This window comes from Micropterus salmoides, unplaced genomic scaffold, assembly GCF_014851395.1.
Source record: "Micropterus salmoides isolate LMB-PRFRI ecotype aquatic unplaced genomic scaffold, ASM1485139v1 Ms_hic_scaffold_12, whole genome shotgun sequence".
In the NCBI taxonomy this organism is placed as follows: Eukaryota; Metazoa; Chordata; class Actinopteri; order Centrarchiformes; family Centrarchidae; genus Micropterus; species Micropterus salmoides.
The window spans coordinates 18,289,180-18,316,606 of record NW_024040263.1 but is presented as its reverse complement, the minus strand read 5'-3'; the positions used below and the strand labels follow the sequence as shown (position 1 = coordinate 18,316,606).

At 39.3% G+C, this 27,427-nt stretch overlaps 1 protein-coding gene across 2 annotated transcripts; it reads right to left on the bottom strand.

Moving 5' to 3' along the window:
- Nucleotides 1–972: 972 nt before the first annotated feature.
- LOC119899290 (mucolipin-1-like) lies at nucleotides 973–27,405 on the bottom strand. Of its 2 annotated transcripts, XM_038713813.1 has the most exons (16): nucleotides 27,171–27,405; nucleotides 24,659–24,837; nucleotides 23,834–23,904; nucleotides 14,660–14,937; nucleotides 13,469–13,636; nucleotides 9,451–9,607; nucleotides 8,253–8,334; nucleotides 7,874–7,970; nucleotides 7,238–7,337; nucleotides 6,825–6,931; nucleotides 6,425–6,574; nucleotides 6,139–6,240; nucleotides 5,835–5,957; nucleotides 4,291–4,497; nucleotides 4,008–4,138; nucleotides 973–3,808 (listed from the first exon to the last, which is right to left on the bottom strand). In XM_038713813.1, the coding sequence occupies exons 1-16, from the start codon at nucleotides 27,237–27,239 to the stop codon at nucleotides 3,772–3,774; spliced, it is 2,058 nt and encodes a 685-aa protein (XP_038569741.1). In that variant the 5' UTR covers nucleotides 27,240–27,405; the 3' UTR covers nucleotides 973–3,771. The 2 variants fall into 2 exon arrangements, with proteins under 2 accessions (XP_038569741.1, XP_038569742.1); XM_038713814.1 differs by lacking the exons at nucleotides 23,834–23,904; nucleotides 24,659–24,837; nucleotides 27,171–27,405 and adding an exon at nucleotides 22,661–22,862.
- Between the last annotated feature and the right edge of the window lie 22 nt (nucleotides 27,406–27,427).

The window sequence follows — 27,427 nt, the reverse complement described above, 5'->3', positions numbered from 1 at the left end:
CACACACTGCCTGTGGCATAACATACTCCGCAAGCCCACACACACACACACACACACACACTGACAGAAAGACTGACTGACACACCAAACACAAACACAGGCAGCCGCAGATTCAGTGACTCATTATATAGCCTACAATATATACGACAGGAAAAGGAAACTGCTGCAGCTCTGCTTTTTTGATCTGAGGTGCTTTGTTAATATAAAAGGCCCTGAACTTCAAACAGAGAGTCACAAGTGAGTAACTGGAGCACATTTCAATTTAAGCGGAGATCAAACTGGCATCAACAAACAACCACACCTGACATTAGCTCACTGAAATTACAACTGATGGACCACAAGCAGCTTCTGGAGCAAGTCAGTACTTTTGGGCTTTCATTGTGCATCAAAAGTAAATCCTACATATACACACACATCGTGCAGAAACACTGTGAAAATGACAATTCTCTAAAGTCTAGGAAAATGAGTTATGAGTTAAACATTTTTATGAGGTGCATTAATGACTTGTACCTTGGCTTCCCTCTCCCACAGTCTGACATGAACCATCAAGGCATCGTCAGAGCAGTAGCTACATAATGTATGATGGGATAAGGTTAAGTGGGTGGAAAGCAAAGATGTGCTACATGAGCTGCCAAGCCTCGCTTGGGAAGCTCAATAACCAGGAAATGAGCTCATCATATCGGACTGTTCAGAAAAAAAAAGGATCCAGATTCTAATTTCCCCTCTCTGAACGCTCTGTGCTGCAGCGTCTCACATAAAAACAGGCAGAGTATTCACGACGGCTGTGTTTGACTGCGTATTCGATTGAAATCAAAGAATCATAGTTTCTTTTAAATGTACATTTTTTATCTGCCAACAAAGTAAAAAAATAAATGTGTAACGCATGAACCAGTTACCAACACATGAACAACCTGCTCCCTCTTCTGACAATCCAGAGGAACTGCACCCATAGTCAAATTACTGTAGACTAAATTCGATCATGACACAAAATTAACTTTATTATCAAAGGTGATCCATAGATCACCAGTGATTAGATTATATGACACCAAGTATCTGACTTCAGGACAACTCATGTGTCTAATGTTTGCATTTTTTCGAGTACAGTCCAAGTGCAGATCATTTTTATAAAAGACACGATACCTTCAAACTGTAGGAAAGATACATGGTAATGCTAAACAATATATACATGCATGTTATACCATTTAAAGTAAAGGCCATGATACATGCTTGGACCAGAGATCGTCTTTCCTTCACATAAGAAATTATTTTCCTGAAAACACCTACTGCAGTCCAGACTGTTAGACTCCTTTAGCTATTGTGCATTTTATGAGCTACAAAAGAGAAAAAAATTTAAATCAAGATCCAGTCAAGACATCATTATAAAGTAAACAAACGGACTACAGCAGCAATATGATTCAGCAGGACAGGACATTATGACAGAGCTACAAATATACTTCTGCCATCATTAAGTTGTCTCCTTGTTATACCATGGAATAATATAGCGTCAAAAGTGAAGCTGTGTCATAATTTGTACTTGCAAATCGGATTCGTAGCTGTAATTTTGGGATTCACACATACAATTGACTTCTGTGTGAACGTTTTGCAAATCTTCTTTAGGCAATCAGATATTGGAAATTTTTTGTACAAATCTTTTTCATTTGCTCACAAACGCTACAGCTACAGATCTTAAGGAGTGAAAATTCTGAACCATTTGTACTACTAACTCTATATTTATTCCAGTTGTCCACACCAAACCTTGCTCCACTTTGTAAGGCAATTCAAGTAATTTTCACTTATGACAAGTCAGACACTACCATCAGTGTTGTATAGAAAGAAATGCTAGGCTCTTCCTTTATAACGTCAGTGGATGAACTCTATGTTTCTTGACATACTTTGGCATCATTACAGAAACATGCATTTGGGTCTGGAGAGCAGCTTTCCCTGTTCTAGCTAACCACAGGCAATGTTGAGCGCTTCATTAGTGAAGAATGCCGTTTGTTACTCCGATTAAAGCAATACAGCGCACAATCTACTACAGCAATAAAAACAACTATAGTAGTAGTAGTATGGAGGCACATCTGAAGGCAACTCGATGCTTGTACAGTCGGACCACAGCTATGGAGGAGTTTGAAACTTTATACTGTAGGTACAGCTCACGGGAGAGTAAAATCAATTCCACACCTGAAACCTCACACTTCGCACACTTCGTGGTCCTGTTTTCCAATATTTGCATGTGAAGCCGTCTCCCTGATTGTATAAAAAGAGTTAAACTACTAAAGAAGGATCTCCTTCATTCTGTATGAATTTACATGTGCCATTGTGAACTGATATGACTAGTGTATTTTGCCAGTGTATTCTACTGTATTTGTCGTTTTTGTAGCAAATAATAGGCTACATTTAGAGTAAAAGGAACATAATGGTATTTCAAAATAATGAGTAGCTGGTAGGGATGGGCATTTCAAGCAAAAATACTACACAATAGTCACTGGGAACTATTTGACCATTCTTCAAATTTAGCTTGGCTTGTAGCTGGCAACATACATCTAGATATATCACCACACTTTGTTTTAGCGCTGAGCCAACGCTAGACAGAGGAACATTAACTGCTGCTGATGAAGGATGGTAGCAAGACATTGTGGTGGCGTTCACACTGTGAACAGGAACTTTATTTCCTCTGAACTTTTCAGATGTATCCCTGTGTATGCAGACATACTCATCTGCCAGGACAGCTGCGTCAAGATGCCTTGGATACTTTCTACTCGTTGATGTAAGTAGTAATTCTATCTGGCAAACAATTTCCAAATTCTTCCAGCAGTACCAAGTCATGCAGTTTGTCAAAATCCTTGACATTTTTAGAGCAGCACTGACGATCAAACAGGGCTTCTTTCTCACGGCCAAATTCAACAGCGATCACAAACGGCTGTAACACCATTAGGCTGCAACCTGAGCATCTAGCCCATCTTGCAGCTAAAGTGAACGTGTCCCACACACATTTTACAGACGCCTGATAGTGTGGTGCTGCTACCAGGAGCTGGAAAAAACAAAAGAAAAAATAAGATAATAGTCGCATAAACTATTAAATTCTTTAAAATTTAATAACTATTAAAAAATTTGAAAATCCCAACCCATCCCTAATAGCTGGGTAAGAAAAATGATCTGTTGTCGGGTATATGTTTTGCGAGATGCATAAATGCCAATTGCTATCAATTTAATTGTATCAATTTAAAAACCATGCCCTCAAGAGGTAACCTATTTTAAAATTCTATAAAAGGAAAAACACAAAAAAATAAAAACAGTACCACGTATACACTACTGCAGTCGTCAACATGGTACCTATACCCACTTATTATTCTGACATTTAAGTCCTATTCCAGGTTGAGCGTTGTGCATTATCAAATACATAAGAACAAATACTGTTTTGTTACAAAACAACAAAAAAAACAACAACAAGCAATAGAGAAATGTCTGTGCATTAGTCATTCATGATGCTGCCGAGTCCTATTCATACAGAGGAAATGTCCGGTCCTGCATCAGCACAGTGTCTTCATCGTGGAAATCAAGGACTGGAAAAAAATAAGAGGTCCGATAAGAAGACACATTCCTTCTGCTGAGTGCTGGTCCAGCTGACGGTGACTCTGCCTTCAAATGAGCGCTGAGGGTTGACCCAGATACAGTGTATGTCAGTACAGAGAGACTGGGGTCAGCAGCGTGCAGTGTCTCCCTGTGGCCAGCAGGGGAGGATAGTGAGCTTCTGAGTCACCGAGGTCAACCTCAGTTCACCAGCAGGACGTCCTCATATGTTGTGGTTCTGGGGGAAAACCAAGAAAAGTGGCTCATGTTACGATTTTATGGTCATGATATTTTACATCATAATTATATATTACTATTTAGAGTCATATAATGATGATATTTATTGAAAGATATTTAAAATGTATGTTAGAAAATTATCGAACGTGTTGTAGAAATGCATTGTATTTATAAATGTGAAACCCTCTCCTCCTCCTCACCTGTCACAGCAGCAGAAGAAGGAGCAGGGCGAGGGCTCCAGACCCCTGAACTTCCCAGAGTTCGGTGCATCCGTACACTCTGCTATGAAGGCGTGCAGATCTGTGATGTGGATGGTTTCTTGGGTTTGGTGCTGTGGAAATCAACGAGTATACATAGTTATTTTTTTATTCTATTCTTCTACTGTGTCTTCTCTTTTTTTTTTTTTTATATTGCTCTGACTCCATTCTGGCAGTCAGAAAAAACATAAATAATAACCTAGTTTAAGTCAACCCTATATCCTACCTTGATGGTCTCGTAGGCTCCCGTGATGAGAGCGATAAAAAGTGACAGCACCATGTAGATGAAGAGGGAGATGAAGGTGTACAGGTAAACTTGGCTGAACAGCCAAACAAGAGTACTGCTCTCCTGCATCTCCGAGAACGTCACGAACATGTCATCCCCGTTAATGAGGGAGAAGAGGCACTCGGACACCATGGACAGAGAACGGAACTGAGGGGGAGAAATCAGCGATCAAACCTCTGCAAAAAGTTAAGAAACTGAAATCGTAAGGTAACTTTCTGAAAACAGCAACTCAGGATGTCTACTGGGGGGGAAGTGCAATTTTCGGCGTTACGGTCTGTGGGTAGAGAAGCATCCACAAAAAGTTTCATAAGGGAAAATGGCTTCATCTGTGGCACCACAGTTATTGAGAAACAGGACATGTTGAAATCTGGTTTTGTGATTCAGGCTGATAGGACAGGTGCTTTTCCATATGCTTCAAAAGAGAGCCCTAAGACTTGTAAACCAAATTCCTCATCAAGAACCAACAAAATGTTTTTAAAGGCTCTTAAATTCACAGAATCTGGTATAAAGTTAAAAAGAAAAATTACTACTTTGTGTTTAAAACACATAATGTTTGTTTTTAAGAAAAAAAAGGGTAAGGGCTGACAAAATCTTTGTCTTTCAGTTAAAAGAGAATTGGTGGAGCAGGACAGTTCAGTTTAAAAGCTTACTTTTAAACAAGGTTTAAAAATAATTTAATGAACAAATATAATGTTACTTTGTTAAAAAGAGTCATTGTTATAAACAGTAGCTTCAGTCTGTATCGAGAATCGTTATGCTATGTTTTATTGTCTGCTATTTTTACCTCTTAGTTTTTTAAAACTTTATACCACAATTGTTTGTGTAATTACTTACAGGCCGAAAATAAATTTCACGGTCAGTGTAAGTGTAGATGTAAATACAAATGTGAATGTTTACAAACAGGTGAAGAGGGCAAAGCAGCAGCGTTGAGGGAAAGATAAAGCTAGAACAGAAATAGTTGACTGCAATTTTTATAACAATGTATTCACTCAATGCTGCTAGAATTGATATTTTCATCCGAATAAGGTATTAAATCATTGTGAACATTGTTACAGAGCTTTATAGCGAGTTTCGGCTCATTGTTTAGACTGCTGGGCCACAAAAAAAAACTTTATTGTTCCGGTTCACTCTCATGGCTCTCATAGACCTGTTTTCAACTGCAGCAGGCAGCTGTTCTTTACACTATCTGCTCAGGACAGACGGACACTGAAAAGAGAGTTAGTATTGGATTTAAATTCACCAGGTGGTCGGAAAACACAGCTCTAAATGAATAAAAAAAAAACTTGCTCTGTAACTGCTGGATGTGTAAATAAACAACTGTTTGCTAACAGCTTCGCCACATCAACTAAAAAAAATGAGAATATACCTATGGTGTGTTCACATTTTGTTTCCTCTAGAGCCAAAATAAATGTTATTTCAGGTTTAAGTGGGTTTACTGCACCAAATTATTACACCCGTCTACAAGACGTTTATGTTTTGTTCACCTTGACGTGGTATGGTCCCAGGACGATCCAGCCACAGAAGCAGTAGCCCAGATAGATGACGGCCACGCAGCAGCAGAACCGAATCACATTAGGGAACGCCGCTCGAAGTGTCACGATCAGGATCTATGGGAGGCACAGAGACAATAGACAGATTGAAATTACAATGTGAAAGGGAGCAGAGGGACTAGATCAACCGGATTTAATACATACTATAAATCACATCAACCCATTAAAAGGACAATGTTCTCACCTTTTGACAAGTTATTAAATCAACAGGAACTTTATTGCTCCATCTGTGACTTACATTGTACTTTTGGAAGAACGTGAGGTAACGGATTACCCCAACCCACACCAAGAGCGTGGAGGTTCCCAACAGGATGCCACACAAGTCATACGAGGACATATTCTGTCAGAAGAGAAGAAAAGATATTTCATGGATACAGACAGCACAATTTCACAATCAACACACGGCAAGACAATCGCTGTGTCGATAATTAGTATCAGCTAAAAGCTTGTTTATGTCTGTACAGCTAACCACAAGAAGCAGCAGACACTGTCACTTGTGGGTGTAACGGGTCAGCACAACACACCTTAGACTCAATGCCGATTTTTATGACGCTGCCAGTGATGGTGAGGATGTCACTGATGATAAGGAGGATATACCAGCCGTTAATGAACTCCATCCGGTCTGCCCAGCAGACTTTACGGTCCAGAGTTTCCCTAAAGAACTGCACAAACTCCTGTTTAACACACAAGGGACAAACAGAGACAGTTAGAGAAGAATTAGCAGAACGTGAAGCTTGAAGGTAAACATGTAGTGAAAGGTTTTCTGACTGGACATTCATATTCAGTAAATAAACAATTATTACATCCTCAGTCTGCATACTCACGTTTTCCCTTTATTTAAGGCTTACCATCTAAACCATGAATCTGCATGGACTGGTAATTACTCTGCATTCTGTTGTATGTTTTCCTTCGATTGAAACGTACCTGTTGCAGTATGATGCCTCGCAGTATGGAGCGTCCACACAGCAGCAGTGACAGCATGCACACCAGAGCCACAGCAACATCAAACGCTACACGTGTGTAGTTCTCAGCTAGGGGGTTAAAAGGGAGAAAGCAGAGCCGTTAGCAGTATTGCAGTTACATGTAGTAGTAATACATCACGACTGCAAAGTGCTGCTGGTGGTGTATAAATAACTTCACGAAGTGAAACTTCCTGTTGATTCAGTAATGGTAACTGTGAGCAACATTTAACATGTAACACATTCTCATGTAACACTTTAGCTAGCTTGTAACAAAGTGAATGATCATCTTTCATTTGCAAACTACTGCTACAAGTTATGCATCTTGCTGCTCTCTACTCTTTTCTTTCCCATCCAGCCACTCATCTGGCGTCTCACCATGTCCAGAGACGCTCGGGTCTTTACACTCCTTTATGGACGCCTGGTTTTCTAACCGGATCTTCACCATGCCGCTGTGAGCCTTGTTGTCGAACACTATCTGGAGGAGAGAGGCCACCAGCAGACAATTCATATCTTTTCAATCTGCAGTACTTCAGAAAAGGAAATTTGCAGAATGAAATATAGAAAAATGGTTTCAATGTTTCATTGAAACACTGTTGCACACAGTCGCAGCTATCACTGAGAACACAAAGATCATGTCTTCTGTAATTTGGGGGCTTTAATGACACGAAGAGGAGGTTAATTAGACGTATTTCTTTTTTTTGGTCTAAATATTATCAAATTTGACTGTATGTAATAAAAATAGAGGCCAATATATTGCTGCTGTAATATACATGTCTCTAATAAAAAAATACTTGCTTTTTGAAAGGTTTTCAGTCACCTTAGGTCAAAGTTATCCAAGGAAGGTTAAAATCAAGGGCAACTGGACTTGCCACTGCTACTGGTTAGATATTTTATTACTTATTACTGCCAGAAACTGAACCATCAACTCCTTGAGAGCAAGGTAGTCTCTCTAACCAAAATCCACTCTACCTCTGGACCAAGGATGCATATGTCCTTGCCCTTATTGCTCACCGTTATGTAAAAAGTGTAGCAGTCTGGGATCTCATTGTTGATGATGGTCTGTATATTAATCGCCTTCAATTGGAACTCTATGGTCACATTAATAAACCTTGAAAAAAAGAAATTGGTGGTAATTAAGAAAGAAACAGACACATATTTGGGAGGCAGAAGCAGATTTTTCATGTTGCCAGAATGACTGACTTGCATACCTCTGCGTTTGTTTTTCTACAGAAACATGTTAGTGTTCATGTATACATGCTTGAGTGTGCATGTGTGCAGCAAAGATAAGTGACTTGCTGTATGTCGTCATTGTCAGATACTACAGAGATAAATCTCAGCCATGGAGGCCAAACAAGGAGAAGTTGAAGCCATGTGAAAAATGAAGCCTTACTTGTGGAACTTGAGCGTAAAGTTCTTGTAGCTACTCATGAGCTCTGCTTTAGGGGCCGACATCGGGTTCACACCTATACAGTCTGAAGACAGTCGAGGGGAGATGGAGAACAGTCATGAAAATTAAATACTGGCAAATACTTAAGTTACAATCAAAGAGAGGTGGAAGAAAAACACAATTTCCAGTTTCTTACGTTTTGCTGTTCCTCTCTATTCATGAGTACAACAAAAATCCAATCTAAATTTTAGCAGAATTATTAGAAGTGGCAGATCACAAGGAAGCATTTGACTAGCATGTGATTTGAGATGAAGATTTTAACAGGAGGTTGTTTCCAAGGTTCTTTCTTCCTCTTAATTTGGTCGAACTGGACTAAAAAACACACTAATTTGAGGAAGTAAGAACCTCTGAGGGCATGCAGCACCCTCTCTCAGTGGAATTGTGTGTTTGACATTTAAAGTAATCAGTAACACTTTGACAGGGTTCCCACTCTTTTCTAAAGATAATTTTTCCAGGATTTTTCCAGGACATTTTCAGTGATGATCTAGCTGGTATGACAGAGAAGGATCACATCAAACACTAATATGTTCCTCTCTGGAGATTTCCAGGTTTTCCAGGACGAGTGGGAACCCTGTTTAACATTTAGCATTTTTTATCAATGTATAAAACATTTGAATAATGGTTTGTAACACATTATAATGTAGCTGTAAGCAGATATGAGGACAATTTAGGTGTTTATTAATGTATTCTATCCATTTATACAGCAGCCTACACTTCTATATAGGAGCCCACAGACAAGATGATAAATGAATAAACACTTCTCTGATTACACCTGCACTATAGTGTGTCATAAACCTTTTATTAAATGTTTATATACAGTTATAAATCAAAGACCATGAAAAGGACAATAAACTGCCTGAAACAGATCCACGCACAGTTATATGCATCCAGGGATGTTATTGAAATTTAGACCTTATCTCATAATTTTGACCTCCATAGCTCATAATTATGACTTGCTATCTCATAATTATGAGATCAGGTGTTGCACGGTATTCTGGGCTCATCAGATTCTGTGACCCGATAGGTGTGGTGGCAAATTGCTATACTGCCACTGTAAATGTTTTTAAATCACACTGTACTGCATGCATTTCTGACGCAAGATTTTGTACCCACAAAGCATTGCACAGCGTAATTTATGTACCTGTGATGACGTGTGGGTCTATACTGAAGGTGTCATTGGCTGGGTCGATGCTTCCCTTCTTGTAGTACTGTTGGCAGAGAGAGAGCGCACTGCCATTCACACCAACATCATAGACGTATGCATAGCGTCCCACTGTTGTCTCTGGTAAGGCCAGATACTGGGGAGAGGATGAGAAGAGAATAACGGAGTTGAAAATGTTTTACACTGGCAACAGTTCTCACTCAGAAAGCAAACATCGTCACTCATAACACACTAACCATAAAACACCAGCAGGGAGCATTATACATAAACTATGAACTTATTGAATGAAATAACATATGTAACAAGAATAAATCAGAAATGCAGTATTTTGCTTCAATATCCTCTTCTTTATCATTGCATATAGTAATTTCATGTGAAAAACAAGAAGCTGGTTCCTAAAACGTCTGTGCTGCAATTAGGTATGTGAACAAAATTTTCAACATGGTTAAATGCTAAAACAAATTGTACAGATAGAAAGAGCTTGAAATATCCTTTAAAATGATACCAAGACCATGTTTATAGGTTCAATAATTGCAAAACACTGGTCATTTGACAGCCAAAAGTAGTCACTTTATTTTGTCCTCTGTTTTCCACTGAAGTCAAAGCAAAAGGTGCGACCCTGCGGCACGGCTAAAGCACACTCTGCTGGCTGCTTCTTACGTTGTTAGCCAATGGAAGCAGATTTTGCGGGCAATAAAACTCCCAAGGTCGTCGTTCAAATTCACTGAAAATTCGTTCACTTGTAGTTTAGCAACTAAAGTAAATGTCTATTACAGTTTAAAGAATGTTTTTACTCACTTTCAGCAAAAAACAAGACAATTTTGTGACCGACAAACTTTGACTTGCTCAAAATGCCAGTATTTCAACGGGAAAGACAGAGACTTGAAACGAGGAGGTATCTATGGTTTTTCTGGTGGTGTAATCAATCAGAACCCGGAAGTTCCACAGAAAACAAGCCAACAGGAGCAATTATTTTCATAACACTGCAAGTTGTCAGGGAAAATCCCGAGTTACGTCTGTTGGAACCAAGACGGCAGCCGCGATGGTGGAGATAGTCACGTACCTACTGCAATACAGTTTCTCTCAAATGTTTCCACACCAACACTGGTACTTGAGATACAATGCCCAACCTGTAATTCATGTACCAACCCCCTGAACCAATTCTACTAGAATACATTTCCTGCATACACTCAGATTTCAGTTCTTAACCATTTTGTGTGAAAGCAATGAAAAATGATTCACACTCACTGTGTGAAGAGTTTTGACAATGTGACTTCAGTTTTGACCAATGCATGTTAGCAAATAAAAAAACCAAACAAAAAAAAAAAACTGTAGTAGAACTCACAATCTGAACGCTGCTTCAATCTGTGGTCTCTGCTTGTAGTGCCAGCGTCTATGGTGTAGGTCTTAATATTCAATTCAATATGCTTTATTGGCATGACTGTTTTTTAAACAATGTTGCCAAAGCAGTTTGCAGCAAAATAAGTTTACTTTTGAATATAACATAAGAATAAATGCAATGACCATTCAGTTGAGCAATTATAAGTTACAACAACAAAAAATAAACAAATACAGATAGAACGCAAACTATAAACAAGAGGTAACAAGATTTACCATGGCATGCAACAAACACTGAGTGCAACAGATCGCTGAGTCACTCGCTTTCCCTCAGGTTGTGACACAGGGACACATACTTTGCGGCAAGGTTTGCTGTATGTCCTTCTCCTTGGATAATTCCTAATAATCCTCATAATCTTATTTTATTAACTTGTATAGCGATTCAATAAAATTATCTTTTCTTTATTGATTTACTCCTTTTAACAGTTTAAACTGTTAGCTCTGCTTTAGATATCTCACGAATTGTTGCATCAAACATCTGATCAACGGTCATCATGGCATCATTGAGCCACCCTTTAAATGATCTTGTTGGAATTTAACTGAATAGGGGACCAGGCACGTCAAGTGTACGGTTTTTTTGAGGGGGCATCACAATAAACTCTCTCATCCTACATCCAACTCATGATTTAACTGGCGACTCCATCATTAATTGTTCTTTACTACACCTTTATTACAGCATCTACAACTCCATCTAGGGAAGGCAATATCGCTCTGTCAACGACTTTGGTCCTGTCAACAACTATTGGATAAGTTGATACAAAAGTCTGCATAGACCAGGTCTCTACAGTGCGACCATGTCACTCGCTTATGCCCCAAAAATAGATATGTGCGAACCAGAAAAATTATTTATGAGCACAGTGTGTGAGTAAAGACTAAAACCTACCGTAACCGTACCATTCGTTGTGCATAAATGTTAAAAAAAGTAAATGCAATTATGAGTATTGACAAGTATGTACATAGCATTAATACATTAGAGACAAATGTAGGCCATTTTTTTGCACAAGGATTTAGTGAATGAAAACAAACCACAAAAATTAAACTGCTGTAACTGGAATTAACATCATTCTATTGGTAAGCTATATAGTATACTATTATATGAAATTATAATTAATATAGTAACGTTATATAACAACTGTTTTTATATATTATACTAATACAGTCATTTACACTAGTTCCTCATCCAGCTTGTGGATAGCACTTCTGAAGTTCATACTTACCACCCTCTCTCGGCATGATGCCAGAAGGACTTTCAAGCGTGTGAATACCAAAAAAGCAGCAGGACCAGATGGTATCAGTGGGCGGGTCCTCAAACTATGTACTTACCAACTATCACCGGTGTTGACAATGATATTCAACCAGTCCTGGCTCAGTCTGTCATACCCACGTGCTTCAAGAAGTCCACCATCATTCCTATGCCCAAGAAAACAACACCCGCCTGCCTGAATAACTACCGCCCAGTGGCACTCACCTCCGACACAAGGTCCAGGTTACATTTATTTGTCAGTTGGTTGTATAATGAGATTGAGTTTGCAACGACACAGCTGTGGTGGGCCTGATCACAGACACCAATGAACAGGTAAGTAAAGGACCTGATCCACTGGTGTCAGGGCAACAACCTACTCCTGAACGTCAGCAAGACTAAGCAGCTCATAATGGACTTTGGGAAGAAGCAGGGAAGGACTACGCCCGCATTAATATCAACAAGTGTAGAGGGTGGACCGCTTCAGTTACCATCCATTGCTGACATCGGGCGAAAGGCGGGGTACACCCTGGACCGGTCGCCAGTCCATCGCAGGGCCACATATAGACAGACAACCACTCATGCTCACACCTAAGGACAATTTAGGGTCACCTATCAACCTAGGCCGCATGTCTTTGGACGGTGGGAGGAAGCCGAAGCACCCGGAGAGAACCCACGCAGACACGGGGAGAACATGCAAACTCCACACAGGAAGGCCGGGGCAACCGGGGTTTGAACCCATGACATTCTTGCTGTGAGGCAACAATGCTAACCACTGCAACACCGTGCCGCCCCGCTTCAGTTACCGTGGTGTCCAAATCACGGAGGACACTGCATACTGACAGAGTGGTGAGAAAGATAAGGCAGAGACTGTTTCACCTCAGACACTTGAGGAAATTCCGGGTATCCCCTCAAATACTTAGGAATTACTTCTGCACCCTCAGGAGCATGTGGAACATCACCGCCTGGTATAAACAGCACCAAACAGGACCGCAAGGCCCTGCAAAGTGTGGTTTGTTCGGTTAAACATACAATAAGCGGTGCTCTACCCTGTCTAAAGGATATTAACACAGGGTGCTTCAACAATAAGCTTAGGAGAATCCTCCCAGCTACCCTTTTTCTCCCTGTTGCAGTCAGGAAGGAGATCCCTGACACATCAGGACTAAGAGGCCCAGACACCCCCGCAATCATACACACATTCCTTACTACTCCCATTTGATTTAAACTCTTTTTTTATGCTCATATTGAAGGAACAAGCAGGATAACGTTTCACTTTGATTGTACCTTATACGATTACATGTGAATAGATGAAGTTTAAAAATTGGTTGACTGAACTTTCCCATTTTCCTCAGGGTTTACCTGGTCCACGGCGTAGAAGATGTGGTCGTAGACATCGTTCTGTGTGTAAACAGCAAAGGAGCCATCTGAGGATTCATCGTAGTCTTTGAGGAAGAGGTGCTTGAAGGTCATCGTGTTCTCCTCCTTGAAGGTCACCACCACCTGGTTACTGAGGCCAAATAGCACTAACTGCAGTACAGAGGAGAGGGTGTTCAAAAAGTTGTCAGTTCAGAGGAAAAGGAGAAAGATATGTTGGGAGGAGGAGCGTGGACAAAGAAGAAGAACGTTCCATATGCATACCTAAGACTGCAGGCTGTGTGTTGCTTTGTTAGAACTACGCTATGATTTGTGGCTCATCTATTACATAAACTCTGTGTGGTTTAGCACCTCATTAATCACTGACAGCTCCCATCTGTCCAGATAAGAGTTGTGCCCTGACAAATAAAAACAGAATGTCTGTTTACATTTCTGACTGCAAAATGTATCACTCTGTATCTCATTCATATATCTGTAGATCATAATCTTTCTTTCAAATTATAAATTACTAATAATATTAGTAATTTACAATAGCATACGTAGACTTTCAATGAAAAATGCACAAAAATGAGTTGGGATAAAAAATATTTTTACTTAAAATTTTAAATTGTTGAAACAAGACCTTTTACAACTTTGAACTGTTCTATAATAACATTTTCATCACTAATGATTTTATATGCGCTTGTGTCACTTTTCATGTATTTTAATATTTTAAGTGGTAGCTTTATACTTGACAAATACGATACGTCAGGATTATAATGGAGTTTGTGCTGAAAAAAGGATCAGTGCATTTGGGGTCAGGACATTTTAAAAGGCGCTACAAAAAAGACATTAATACATAGGAGGTCAGCAAAAATTATATAATGAACCTGGACTGCGGAGGGAAAACACATATTCCTCAGGTAACAACAATCTGTCCTTTGAGTCTCAGTCTACGTGAAGGAGTTCACACTTTTATGATATCAGATAACAGTTTTGGTCAGTTCGGCCAAGTTCACACTAACTGAGTCAGAACTTAAACCTACATGTATTCACATATAAAAAAAGACAAATACGACAGGATTTAGAGAGCAGATTGGGAAGGAAAGACTAATCTAAATCAAGAGAGCAGATTAACAGAAAGTGTACATACAAAACAAAAGAGCAATATACACGTTTAGATGTAACGTGACATACCTGAGCTGTGACAATAACGATTTTGAGCAGCTGCAGGACCAGCTTATAAGGCTTGCGGCCTTTGGCATGAAATTTATCACAAGGGCTCATGAAGAAGTATTTTAACTTCCTGCGAATGGCCTCCTCCTCCTGATCAGCCCCGGGCCAATGGCCTGCCGTCACAGTGGGAAACCAATGGTTATTATGGTTGCTGCCGTGACTGTTAATTTGATGGTCATGCTCGCCGCTGCTGTCTGTGGAGCCGTAATGAGTCACCGAGGAGCGCAGGCCTTCGTGTTCTGAAAGAAAAAAAAATAAGGAACGTTTAATTTCGAAGGGTTGCTCATGCAGATCTTTTCTAAGAACTTAAGTAATTAAAGTAACTATCCCTCAGTCAACACAATAAAAAGCTTAATACTTTAGTGTTGTGTATTTTAAGTTAATGGAATTGGTCTTTGTTTCAGGTGAGGTCAGCGATTAGTATTTTTCTTAGTCATGATTAAATGGAGGTAGGTCACATGGCACTAAAGAATGTCAAAGCGAAGATAAATTAAATATCCATGGTTATTCAGCAATTAGGCGAAACTAGGAGACGGGCACCAGGAAAACAATCCCTATTGTGCAGGGCAGCAGTTGTGACTATAACACCTGGCTGAAAAGGGAAGGCACCAAATCACATGAATTGTACTGGTCCTCTGAAGTGCTCTGTCCACTCATTTCTTGCTTCTGCTAATTGACACAGCCTAGGCTACTTCGAGCGACGGCATCCTGTCAGCAGCACACGTGTGCCCGAGCCTGAGCAATCTGTCTTCTGCTTTTAATCTCAGTCCAACACCTTCTCTTAGTCTTGCTAATGTGTATAGTACTCCTCTCTGTCCCCTCTGGCACTGTGAACATGTGCTCAACTCAGCTACACATGCAATTTAACCCTTTTAATTCCAAAGCCACAAGGACTAATAGAGATAAATGTTGTAGTGTACAAGGTACAAAAACAGCCAATATCTGATTATTGTTACAGGTTTATTTAGGGTGTGATTGACTTCTGAAATCCCTGCTACACTACTTGTCTTAAATTTATTTCAACCAGCGACAGTGAAATCTATTTTCTCGAAGAGTGTTTTATGTCTGCTAATTAGTGCTTATATCAGTGTAGTATATGACGAGTACAAAAGGTCAGGCAGATTGCTGGGACAGTTAGGTAAGAGCTGACCAATCTCAGAAGAAATCTAGCCTGACTGAGTTACAAAAGAAATTTAAGAGAGTATGCACATGGTTACACAGAATTAAATCCACCACACTTTTTGGGCAGGGCAGGGAAATACAACGAGCTACCAATAACATTCTACTGAGCATTATGACAGGGGCTTTAGCTGAACAAAATAAAGGCAAAATATAATATGATATTTTTCCCAAATCCAAGATACAACAGTATCGGGGGTATTTAGTTAAAATCAAATTACACTAATGTAATGTTTGATTAAACTCTTCCTTTATTATAAAACCGTTATATACTGTGGTTTCAATTCAACCACTCTATTTTTAATTGGTTATTACCTCAGGTGCTTTGGTTGCATTTTGTAATTACTTTCTGCACTGTGCAGAAAGATTCATTCAATCCCCTTGGTGATTTTAAAGCCTTCTTTGTGTTATTTAAGTATGAAGGTTGTCTGACTATGAATGCTTCTTGTTCTCAGGTCTCTATTGAAAGACATCTCCATCATAAAAAGTCAAAAAAAAAAAAAACAACCTGTGTTAAAAAAACAACAAAAAAAACATGGCTAAATCAACAGACAGTTTATGGTTGGAAAACAAAGCTGGTGAACATGTCCAATGGTGGAAGAAGTACTCGTGTTTTACTAATAAGTAAAGTAAAAGTAGCAACACCACTCTGAAAAAATACTCCTACATACAAGATTTCACTTAAGTAAAAGAACAAAAAGGATTAACAGCAAAATGTATAAAAAGTAAGTATTTGCTGGGTAGAGGGTTATAATGTTATATACTGTATATCAAATCATTGGAATACCATTACTGATACTTAAACACTTAAGCAGCGTTTTAATGTTACAGCTGGTGGAGGTGGAGCACATTTTAACTACTTTATATAACACTGTTGGATAGTTGAATCTATAACACAGTATTATGTCTTATAAACTAATCATATGTTTTGTTTGTAAACTGTAAAATCTGTAAATTAACTCCAGCGGTCATAGAAATGTCATAGTTACTTTCCACCACTGGACATGTCATGTCTTTGGAGGAATCGACAACACTGTAGGAAAGCCACAAATCACAAAAGTAGGCTTAACACGCTTAATACTTGTCACATGCTTTTGGCTTGGCAGACCAATAACGAACAACGGGGTCAGTCAGTTTGTTCAGTCAGGAAGTTTACATGCAGAAAATGACTTGTTGAGTTGGAAATAAACTCAGGACTAGATTAGCCATGGTGGCTGTTGTCCTTTCTATACAAACATGTGATTTTAGAGCATTTGATTACTGTTCTTTATTTGTCAGACATGAGAAACTTATACAAGTATTACTATGTAGTCCAAGTTAGCATGTGCAAGGTCAGATAAACTGCTGAGTCAGGATGAATCCAAACTCAACAGGCACAATAAGTCAGCAGAGCAAACCACCAGCTTAGCAGAGTTTTTTAATGGAAATGAGAAGTGAAACGGAACGACAAAAAAAAAAAAAAAAAACAAGTGTTCAACATTAGCCAGCAGTGACTGTAAACAAGATGAAAGTTCAACAAAACAACACAGAAGGGGACTGGCATTTCTAATTCTCGTCATGTGTTATTCTGTGGCACCACAATAAAACATCTGGTAGTGTTGTAGTACTCGAGACCGATCTAGATCTCACGATCACTTTTTGATGGTCTTGTTCTTGTCTTGGACTTGACCACATTTGTAGTTGGTCTTGTCTCGGAAATTGAGGACTCTGGATTTTATTTCAACACCAGTCAAGACCATAACTTTGGGAATATCAATAAGTTGTTTTTGCATCATCTGATTAATTTTTTAACATCCTAACTTTGATTGGATGTAAAACGTACTGCTTGAAATGCAACTAATAACCCTAATTAAAATTGTGTTACTGTTAACGACTGTCACCCCTTCCGGCAATAGTGATGCTTATGTTGATTTCAGCTCTTAGGGTTTGTATGTAGGTGTTTTAATGGCAATGTGGATCTTTCAGATCAATTTGAGAAGTACCTATGATGTCTTTCCACATTTTATTGTGCGTCATGTAATGTGGGGAACCGGTCTCGCTCTCCCTCGGTCTTGGTCTCGACTTGGCCTCAGCCCCTAAAAGTCTTCGTCTTGTCTCGGTCTCGATGAACTCTGGTCTTGGTCTTAACTTGGTCTTGGTTTGGGCGTTTGGTTTGACTACAACACTAATGATTGGTATTTTTCAAGTTTTCCTCTTTATAAACTAGTTTGTAAGAGAATCATTTTGGCTACTGTAACTAAATGGAGGGGACATGCTTATTTTTATAAGTAACCATCCTTGAGACAAATGTAAACCAACCTCACTACCACAAATCAAAGGATGGGACCTGCTTTCGCTCTGAAATGAATACAGAAAAACATTATACAACAATAACATCTAAGTCATTGATATTTTCTGATACTGTTAAAAGGCGAAATCAGCATTTTTTGTTTGAAATCTGAAACGTGGACTGTTCTGGGCAATGCTTAACCAGCTAATTTAATAACCATGCTTCATGGGACTGGCCTATTACTGATGTGAACAAACATTTAAGAGCATCAGAAAGCTAATTCCTTGTGTTTAGTTCTTGCCTAGAGAGTTAATTGTTCATTTTTGCAAACAAAGAAGAGGCATATATTCTGAATATATTTAGTTAACAAAATGCTGATCATCCTTCTCGAAACTCTTCAATTATGTATCTGTATATGGTTTAAAAGAGTACGCTACATAACTTTGACCACATTACCAACAGCGCAACACAACCACCCACAGTTCGATCTGAATTTGGGTGAGTCATGCTGGTAGTGGCTTATGTAGTCTCGAGCTGCTAGCCTTAAGCCAAGATGCCTACAGAGGTCTGGTAAGCATAAAATGGGCTGAGTACCTCTTAAAGTTAAATTCATGTAACAAATATAAAAATACAGTTTGGGCCTTTAATAAAGCATGGCATTAACTGTCCTGCTCAACGCTTTAAAAGATCTTAAAAAACGAATGATTTAACAGTTTACCTGGTCACACCCTTACATTGTTTATTCTTAAATTAAATCTCAAATCTTTACTTCGTTTTTGGCTCAATGCCTGTAAGCTTAGCCTACTGTGCATGACCCACTTCAGGAAACAAGAGGTGACCTGAGGTTTTATGATAACCACATGCAGTAAACCAAACCCTCATTCAAAGGGATCAGTTTCTAAATTATCCAACACCTGTTTCTAAACCTGTGAGAATTTCTAGCTGTTAGGGTGATATGAATAACATCCAAAATGAGCACTTAGCTTACTACAAAATCTGCTGAAGGTCACAGTATCTTAATCAACTCTTTAACAAACAAGGAAGACGGGGTGCCCTGGGATTGACCGGGTTTGCGTGCCTCGGTGAGAAGAATGAAAAACAGCCAAAAGAATCCAACCACTTCACATTTCATGCAGACAATAGGCGAAAGCCGACTGCACACACATTTTGATTAGAGTGTGCCGATGGTCACGGCTGATAGAAATCAGACAAACAGGAGAGGGAGCAGGCCATTGACAGTGCCACTAGATTTGACACAGACTGAATAAAATCTGTTAAAATATCTGGCTCTTCCAGTTCAGGGCCGCCTGTGGAGCGCTGGCAGAAGCACCTATGTTAGAAGCACCTATGTTACTGCTTGTCTGTCAATCAAAATCCTTACTGCACTGGAAATCTGTCAACAACTTCTTGTATCTGTGCTTACATCTTGTCTGGCAGTCCACAGCAGGAGGCCACCCACAGGCTGGCAGTACAAAACTTCCACTAATGCCCGAGCACGGGGTGATGATGGCGCAATGGATAAGATGCCTGCCTTTGGTGTGAGAGACCCGGGTTCAATCCCCCACTGTGACCCATCCACCATTGTGTCCCTGAGCAAGATACTTCATCCCTAGTTGCTCCAGAGGCGTGCGACTTCTGACATGTATAGCAATTGTAAGTCGCTTTGGATAAAAGTGTCAGCTAAATTAATAAGTGTAATGTAATGCAAAAGATATACTGATAACCATGTACTGGAGGAAGGTTGTGATTTTTTTATGAACTGAAATGCAGCCTTCTTTTGCGGATGCAGATATTTAGTGAGCATGGCGGTCGATGGCTGATATATACTGTAATGCCAATATCAAAACAAAGAAAAGTCACGCATAATGCCATTATTCCACGCAGAGTAAACTCTAATATACACGGTTATCTTAGGCAGTAACATGTTGTTTTAGATGGAACGGATTTGCTGTCATTTAGGAACATTTACAAAAGAAGACGGTGACTGAAGAAAAATTGGGCTTGAGACTAACTTTTCACCACCTTTCCATAGAGGTGAGCTAACATCGTTCCACAGCAGCCACACTGACGAGGCTGGCTGAAGATGTATCCGCACCCCGCAGACATTTTTTGTTTATCGACTTCGTGAGTGCAGGTATGGGCCAGACAGATTAATCGATCTATCACTAGTTTCAACACAAGAGTAAATGGTCAGTTTATCCAAATTACCAAACATAAAAAATTATATACGTTTTTTACTTACCCCTAATGTTGGAAGTTCGTGGAGATGGTTTTATGTGTAGAGGTTTTGAGATATGCACCCTACTGCCACCAAAATACTATGAAGTCACACGACACTAGTTATCAACTCAGTAAGTCAAACCAGGGTTTATGATCCAACTCACTTTCAAGAACCTCTCGTCACTTCAAAAGTCTGATTAATTTATTTAACGCACTCAACAATTTTCCAATTATTGTTCTAAATTAACTTTTAATTAATTAAGCAACGAAACAAAAAGTCCATCCATGCCATAAAAAGTGCTCAAATCATTGTGGAGAGACTCCACTGTAACGTTTACTGAAAAATGACCCAAGTTACCCGCGCCCAAATAGTAAAAGGTGTGGCGCTACATGACCAGTCTCTATAATGTAAAAAAATAAATGCAACCTATTGGCTATAATAAACAAATTCATATTAAACTTAATTTGAATAACAAAATGCTTGGTCATTATATTTAGCATTAAATCAAAATCAAAATGAAACCATGTCTTAAAAAGGTACAACAAGTACAAGGCTTCAATCAGTCTCTGTTGGATGATATGAGTATACAAAAGCAACTCTGCATCACCTACAGCAGCCAATAAATATATACCCTATTTCTACAAATATTGCCATTTTTCAAGAAAAATGATTGCCAGTGCTTTTATAGCGTTGATCTCTCATCTCAAACATAACCTACTCCGGAGCAGGTTAGGAGTTCAGCATACGTTACCATGAGGGCAACAGGTGAACCACCGTCGCAGGACTGAAAACCCAGGGTTTAACCTTAAGTTACCTCGCTACGGTCAAATTCTGCTTCGTAGTATAGGCCTCTGGAAAACACAAGCTGTAACGTAAGGTCCACTTGCTAGCTTTTCACAGTTTCCGAGCTTTCAACTGCATTTTACAGTCTTAAAAGCTTTGGAAAACTCTCTCATCAAACTACTGTTTCTAAGATCAAGAACTTTCACAATGAGCTTAAGATCCTTCACAGTACACAGGGGCACTAGAACCGGTGGAGCCTTATTATGTCATTCAACCCACATCAACTATCTGTCAAAAATCTTCAAACTCAACCACGCGTGAGAGGAGCTTATGAAACGGTGTTAAAGCCATTATTATGCATGACAGTAGGGCCATTTTGATTTAGTAGATTTGCTGAAGGGGGTAGGATGGAGGTGCAGCAGCTGGGTCTTAACGGGCACACAGTGTGGACAACAGTCTCTTTTAGACTAAGAAAACCCACAGTCTAATTTTCTGACATTTTATAGACCAACATGACAAACATGTAATCGATTAATCGAGAAAATAATCAACATACGAATTGTGAATGAGAATAACTGTTAGCAGCAGCCCCAGTTTGTTGATTTTGTTTTCTCACTGCTTTAACCTAATTACAGTATATGCCTAATTATAGTCCACAATACATGCAGTTGAAGGTAAAACCCCCTAACTACACTACCAGGGCTGAAACTGATGATTATTTTACATTTCAGTTAATCTGTAAATTATTTTTAAGATTGAACAAACTATGACTTTGTCTAAAAATGTCAGAAAATAGGGAAACAGCATAGATTCATAGTGTTGTACAAATGGATGAAAGCAGCAAACCATCACATAAAAAAACCTGGAAAAAGTGACTGACTTTTTTGACATGAAAATAGAATCAAGCGATTAATTCATTGTCAAAATCATAATACAGTGTCAATCATTTCAGCTCTAATGTAGTCTAAATCTATTAATAATTAAAAAATAAAACCTGTAGCAGAGTGTAAACACACTTTTCTATTTTGTAAAATGACTCTGAAGGCTGACAAAGTCTTTCAACATACAAGGACTTCTAGGAGAAAATAATAATTTAATAGCTCTCTCTAACTGGTGTTTATTAGTTTTTTAACGGCTATGACAATCAAAAGGAGGCGATGATGTCTAACCGCCTTTGTGTTATTCAGTTACATATCTGCCTGACTGGTGCTGCTCCTTTTTCTGTATTAAGACATGATGATTGATAGTGTCATCACAGCAAAATCCCCGATGTTGACAAAGATGTTTGTGAGAAATACACTTGCTGCTGCTGCTGATGGTGAGTTACGTTAGTGTAGCGCAGCTGCTCAGAAGATCACAGAACAACAACGTTAACTACATTTTAGACTCCAGGTTTAAATCACGGAGATAAACAGCCAAACAACCTCTACTCGTAAAAAGACAAATGCGTCATGCCTAACGTTGACGGAGGTTATATTTTAACGTTAAATGTCGGCAGCAGACACATTACCTGGGGAGTGCTGGTGTCCCGTCGCAGCCATGTAGCTAACCTTGTAAAAAACAATAAATATGTAAAAGCATGCCGCTAAAAGCGCGGAGTACCCGACTGTAACTCTCACGGCACACAGCTGTCCTGAAACAGCAGCCGGGTGGAGCTGCTCTGCTCATGGGCTCTGCGGGCTGCCGTTAGCTGGAGAAGTGAATAGCTCGGGCTCTCTTCCGGTCCCGCAGGTCACGTGCCTCACAACACGTGACCATGCTACTGGCAGTTCTCTGCTCATGTGCCAGGACTCCTGATTTACACCACAGTTATCAAACGATCCGCTGCAAGGCACGATTTACAACTTGTTAAGTTATATTCTGTGGCCTGACATAGGGTTATTCATTACTATTTTTAAAAAAGTTAGTATTTTTATACACTGTGACTGCTCCTACACGAATCATTTAAATTTGTCAAAATCTAATACACAAAGTAACATAAATTGAACTAACCATTATTCAGGGAGAGACTTAATAACTGCACAAATTCCCAATATTACCGGGTTTAAGTTATTCTACAAAAGTGAATGACTGTCTGTCTCAGTGTGTATTCATGTGCATTTACTGTCCTCAATGCAGACCCAGAAGCAAATTAAAACCTTCTAAATATGTAGTATTATTAAAACAAACGCATCCTTGGCAGAAGTATAAACTGATAGGCAGGCTTTTCTATACATGTATGAATTATTTTCAACAGACTTTTAATTTCAACATGTGTTTGTAATTCAAAATAAGTTTCATAAATATAGTATTCATTACAGGACTGTTGGGCTGGATGACCTTACAGGTGTTTCCGTTTGTCTGGTCGCTAACTGAGAAGGTTACCGCTCAACATAGTTAGACAAACAAAAGATGTCGCCTTTATCTATAATTATTTTCTGTCACGATCAATAAGGACAAACTCTGCAAAGAAGTCTGGTGAGACTGTCAAATGTCAATAATATAGTTTCTAGTAGATCTTAGTCATTAGTGAATTCAGTCCAGATTAATCTCAAAGCTTTTAAAGGTGTAGATACAAAAACAGGCCATCTCCTGCAACAGACTTCAACTGTATCATTAGTCAAACACTTTTCCATCAAACATTCGTGGTACTCGAAAACAGGAGCGCAGTGAGAAGTTTTCTTTTCTTGGACAAATGACTCACCATCACTCCCTGCTTTCCCAACACGTAACTTTCCAGTTGCAGTATCTCTTACGGTAAAACACTCGTGATTTCTGAAAGCATAAAATTTAAATAGTGTTATTCCCAGGGATCAAGAACACATATCTTTATCCAAAAAAACATCCCCTTATGTATTTATTTACATTTGATCAGAGCTAAATAGAGGTTTAAACATTATATTGCACAAACACACTCTCCAACCACAGTGCTTTCATTGCAGGCTTAAAGTGTGACACAAATAAAGCGGCCCAATCTTTGGGATGCATCCCCGTTAGACTGTGTTGTGGTGATCCCACGACACAAACATGTGTAGACCGTCTGACAGGGATACAGCTTTTGTACCATCATGCCGGCCAAAAGAGATGCAGTCATACGTTTTATCTGACTAATATGGCAACATGGGGAAATGGAAGATTTTACATCAGCTGTTTTGTTGGGAAATTGAAGGGGTCAGCCTAACACGCTGTACAAAAACCAAGAACCCCATCAGCAGCACAAGATTAACCAGCTGTTCCAGATAAATAAATAGTGAGATGTTCATATTCTGAACTTGCCCCGACAAGTCCCCTGCGTTTCCGCTGCAAAGGCGTGAAATCAATAAACATTTCTTGAGTAACAGATACATTCAATACAATATACAATAGTTCTTCTTTAGAGATGAAATGATGATTAGTCCATTAATTTATTACTTGAGTGAGGGAATGATAATTAACAACAATTTTGATAATTGATTGATAAATGTGATTTATTTGCTTTTCTAAATAACTTGATCATGAGCTTGGAGCTCTTGTGACAGTTGACGGTGACCTTGGCGGGGACGCTGCTGAGGGCAAGCATGGCCTCTGGATCACTCCAGTGAAGGCTGCACGGTTCGAGGTGCTGTTCTCCTTAGGAACAGAGATGTACACGTTGACGAGGTGCTCTTTTTCGATGGCCCGCTCCAGCTCGTCTGCCTCCTTGCCAAACAAGGCTCTCCACGCAGATACCTGTGCAGAACAATGCAAATGACGGATGTAGGCGGAGGTTCACACTGGAATTATCACTACGCTAGCTGTTATGTATTTAGGTTTCATTTAATTCCCATTATTCATACTAAAAGAGTTTACAAAGTGCTTTGACAGGAGTTGCGTGCCTCGGTGAGAAGAATGAAAAACAGCCAAAAGAATCCAACCACTTCACATTTCATGCAGACAATGGGCGAATGGCGACTGCACACACATCTTTGATCAGAGGAGTGTGCAGATGGTCACAGCTGATAGAAATCAGACAAACAGGAGAGGGAGCAGGCCATTGACAGTGCCACTAGATTTTACACAGACTGAATAAATCTGTTAAAATATCTGGCTCTTCCAGTTCAGGGCCGCCTGTGCAGCGCTGGCAGAAGCACCTATGTTACTGCTTGTCTGTCAATCAAAATCCTTACTGCACTGGAAATCTGTCAACAAACTTCTTGTAGGCCTATCTGTGCTTACATCTAGTCTGGCAGTCCACAGCAGGAGGCCACCCACAGGCTGGCAGTACAAAACTTCCATTAATTCCCGAGCAAAAGATATACTGATAACCATGTACTGGGGGAAGATTGTGACATTTTATGAACTGAAATGCATCCTTCTGTTGCACTTTGCCATGTGCACTTGGTTCAGAGTCACCACAAGAGTTGTTATCAAGGAGAAGAAAAAAAGGCCCGATAATAGGGCTTCAAATGGTCAGTTTACCAAACAAATCAAAACATTACCAAACCCCTAATGTTAGAAGTTTGTGGAGATAGTTTTTGGTTTTATGTGATGAGGTTTTGAAATATGCACCCTGCTGCCACCACAACACCATGAGGGAAGTATGTTTTTTTTTTAAAAACCCTGCATGGTGCAAAGCAGCACGGTGTGAACACATTGTGTGTTGTAGAGCTGCAACCATTTATCCATTAGCTTACTAGCTAATCAGCAACTGTTTTGATAATTGATTAATTGGTTTGAGTTTCACTGATTCTAGCTTCCTAAATGTGAATATTTCCTGGTTTCTTCGCTCCTGTATGACAGTCAACTGAACATCTTTGGGTTGTGGACAAAGCAAGATATTTGAGCATGCCATCATGGGCTTTGGGAAACACTGATCAATCTTTTACCCCCATTTTCTGACATTTTATAAATCAAACATGTAATCGATTAATCGAGAAAATAATCCACACATGAATCGTCAATGAGAATAGCCTAATTGTTAGCAGCAGCCTTGGTGTGTTGATTTTGTTTTCTACAGTTTATTAGTACAATGTTGATATAAAAGGTTGATGAAATTGCCACTATCCAATTTTATTTCAATTTTAATACTATGATGTTAATTTTGCTACTGTATCTCACATCATAAATGGACATGTCATATTGTAATTGATGCACTGGCAGTGCCAGAGCTTACACCATGTTTGCTCAGAGGAAAGTTGTAAAGGCGGCAATGACGCACAGGACTGATCAGCCCCAGGAATACTATTATAAACAGGCAGAATGCAAACATTACTATATCATTACTTTTTACAGCAGGAATAAATTTTTATCTTTTGACATTATAGATCGTGCTCTAGATCTGTTGGGTTTTTTGCTACTATTTATCCCACAGGCATCACTGTACTGTTTCATCATATCTAAAATACTCCTGATACAATGATGCTTGAATGCCTTGTAATGAAGAACTCTGCCTCTTTCACGTGATATATGATTGAAATATTGAGACAATATATACAGGATCACCAACGTTAGGTTTAATGTATCTTCCTGTACATTGTTCTTGGTATATCAAAACCAGAGTCAAATTCTTTGTCTGCATAGGCATAGGCTACTTGTCCAATAAAGTTGATTCTGTTTGGAGGGTCGGTCTGCTTCTTCACCTCTCTTACCACATCGCTTTCACCTCTGTTATCTGTTTATTATGACTTGACAACCAGGCGGGTAGTAGGCTATTTACTTAGGTAAAAGAATCAATAGGCTTTCCTCAATGTGAAAATAGGCCTACTCCATTTCATGCAAATTTAACATTTTACTTAAGTAATCAGCTTAATGTACCACCGTAAAACAAGTGGAAAAACCACCAGTCTAGTGAGATTTTTTAAACCTGCTTTTGAAAGAGATCAAACTTGTTTCATGAACTACATATCAGTGTTTTAAAGGAAGAGGTAATGAAGGATTGCCGCTTTAGAATCAGGTAAATAATAATAAAACCAGGTAACTTCTCTTAAAACAAGTTGTTATCTCAATGCCATAGGGAGTGCAGTGGGAGATTGGTTCGCGTTTGTGTTTAAACCACGCATAATGTCGAAGGCGCTCACACTCACCTCAGCTTTGGGTCGGCACAGAGGCCGCTTCAAAACAGCAGACTTGCCAGGGGTGAAGCGAGTCTCCATTATAATTAAATTAACAGCTGTTGCGGTGCAAAGGGAGAAAGAAGTTACATTAGAGACACAAGCTGCTGGACTGGACCTAACTGCTAATAAAGCTTCTAATGTAAATGTGTCAGGGATATTTTTTCATTCCAGCGTTCACAACAAGACACACTACAGCCTCACAGTTCACATGCTCACTTACTACACCT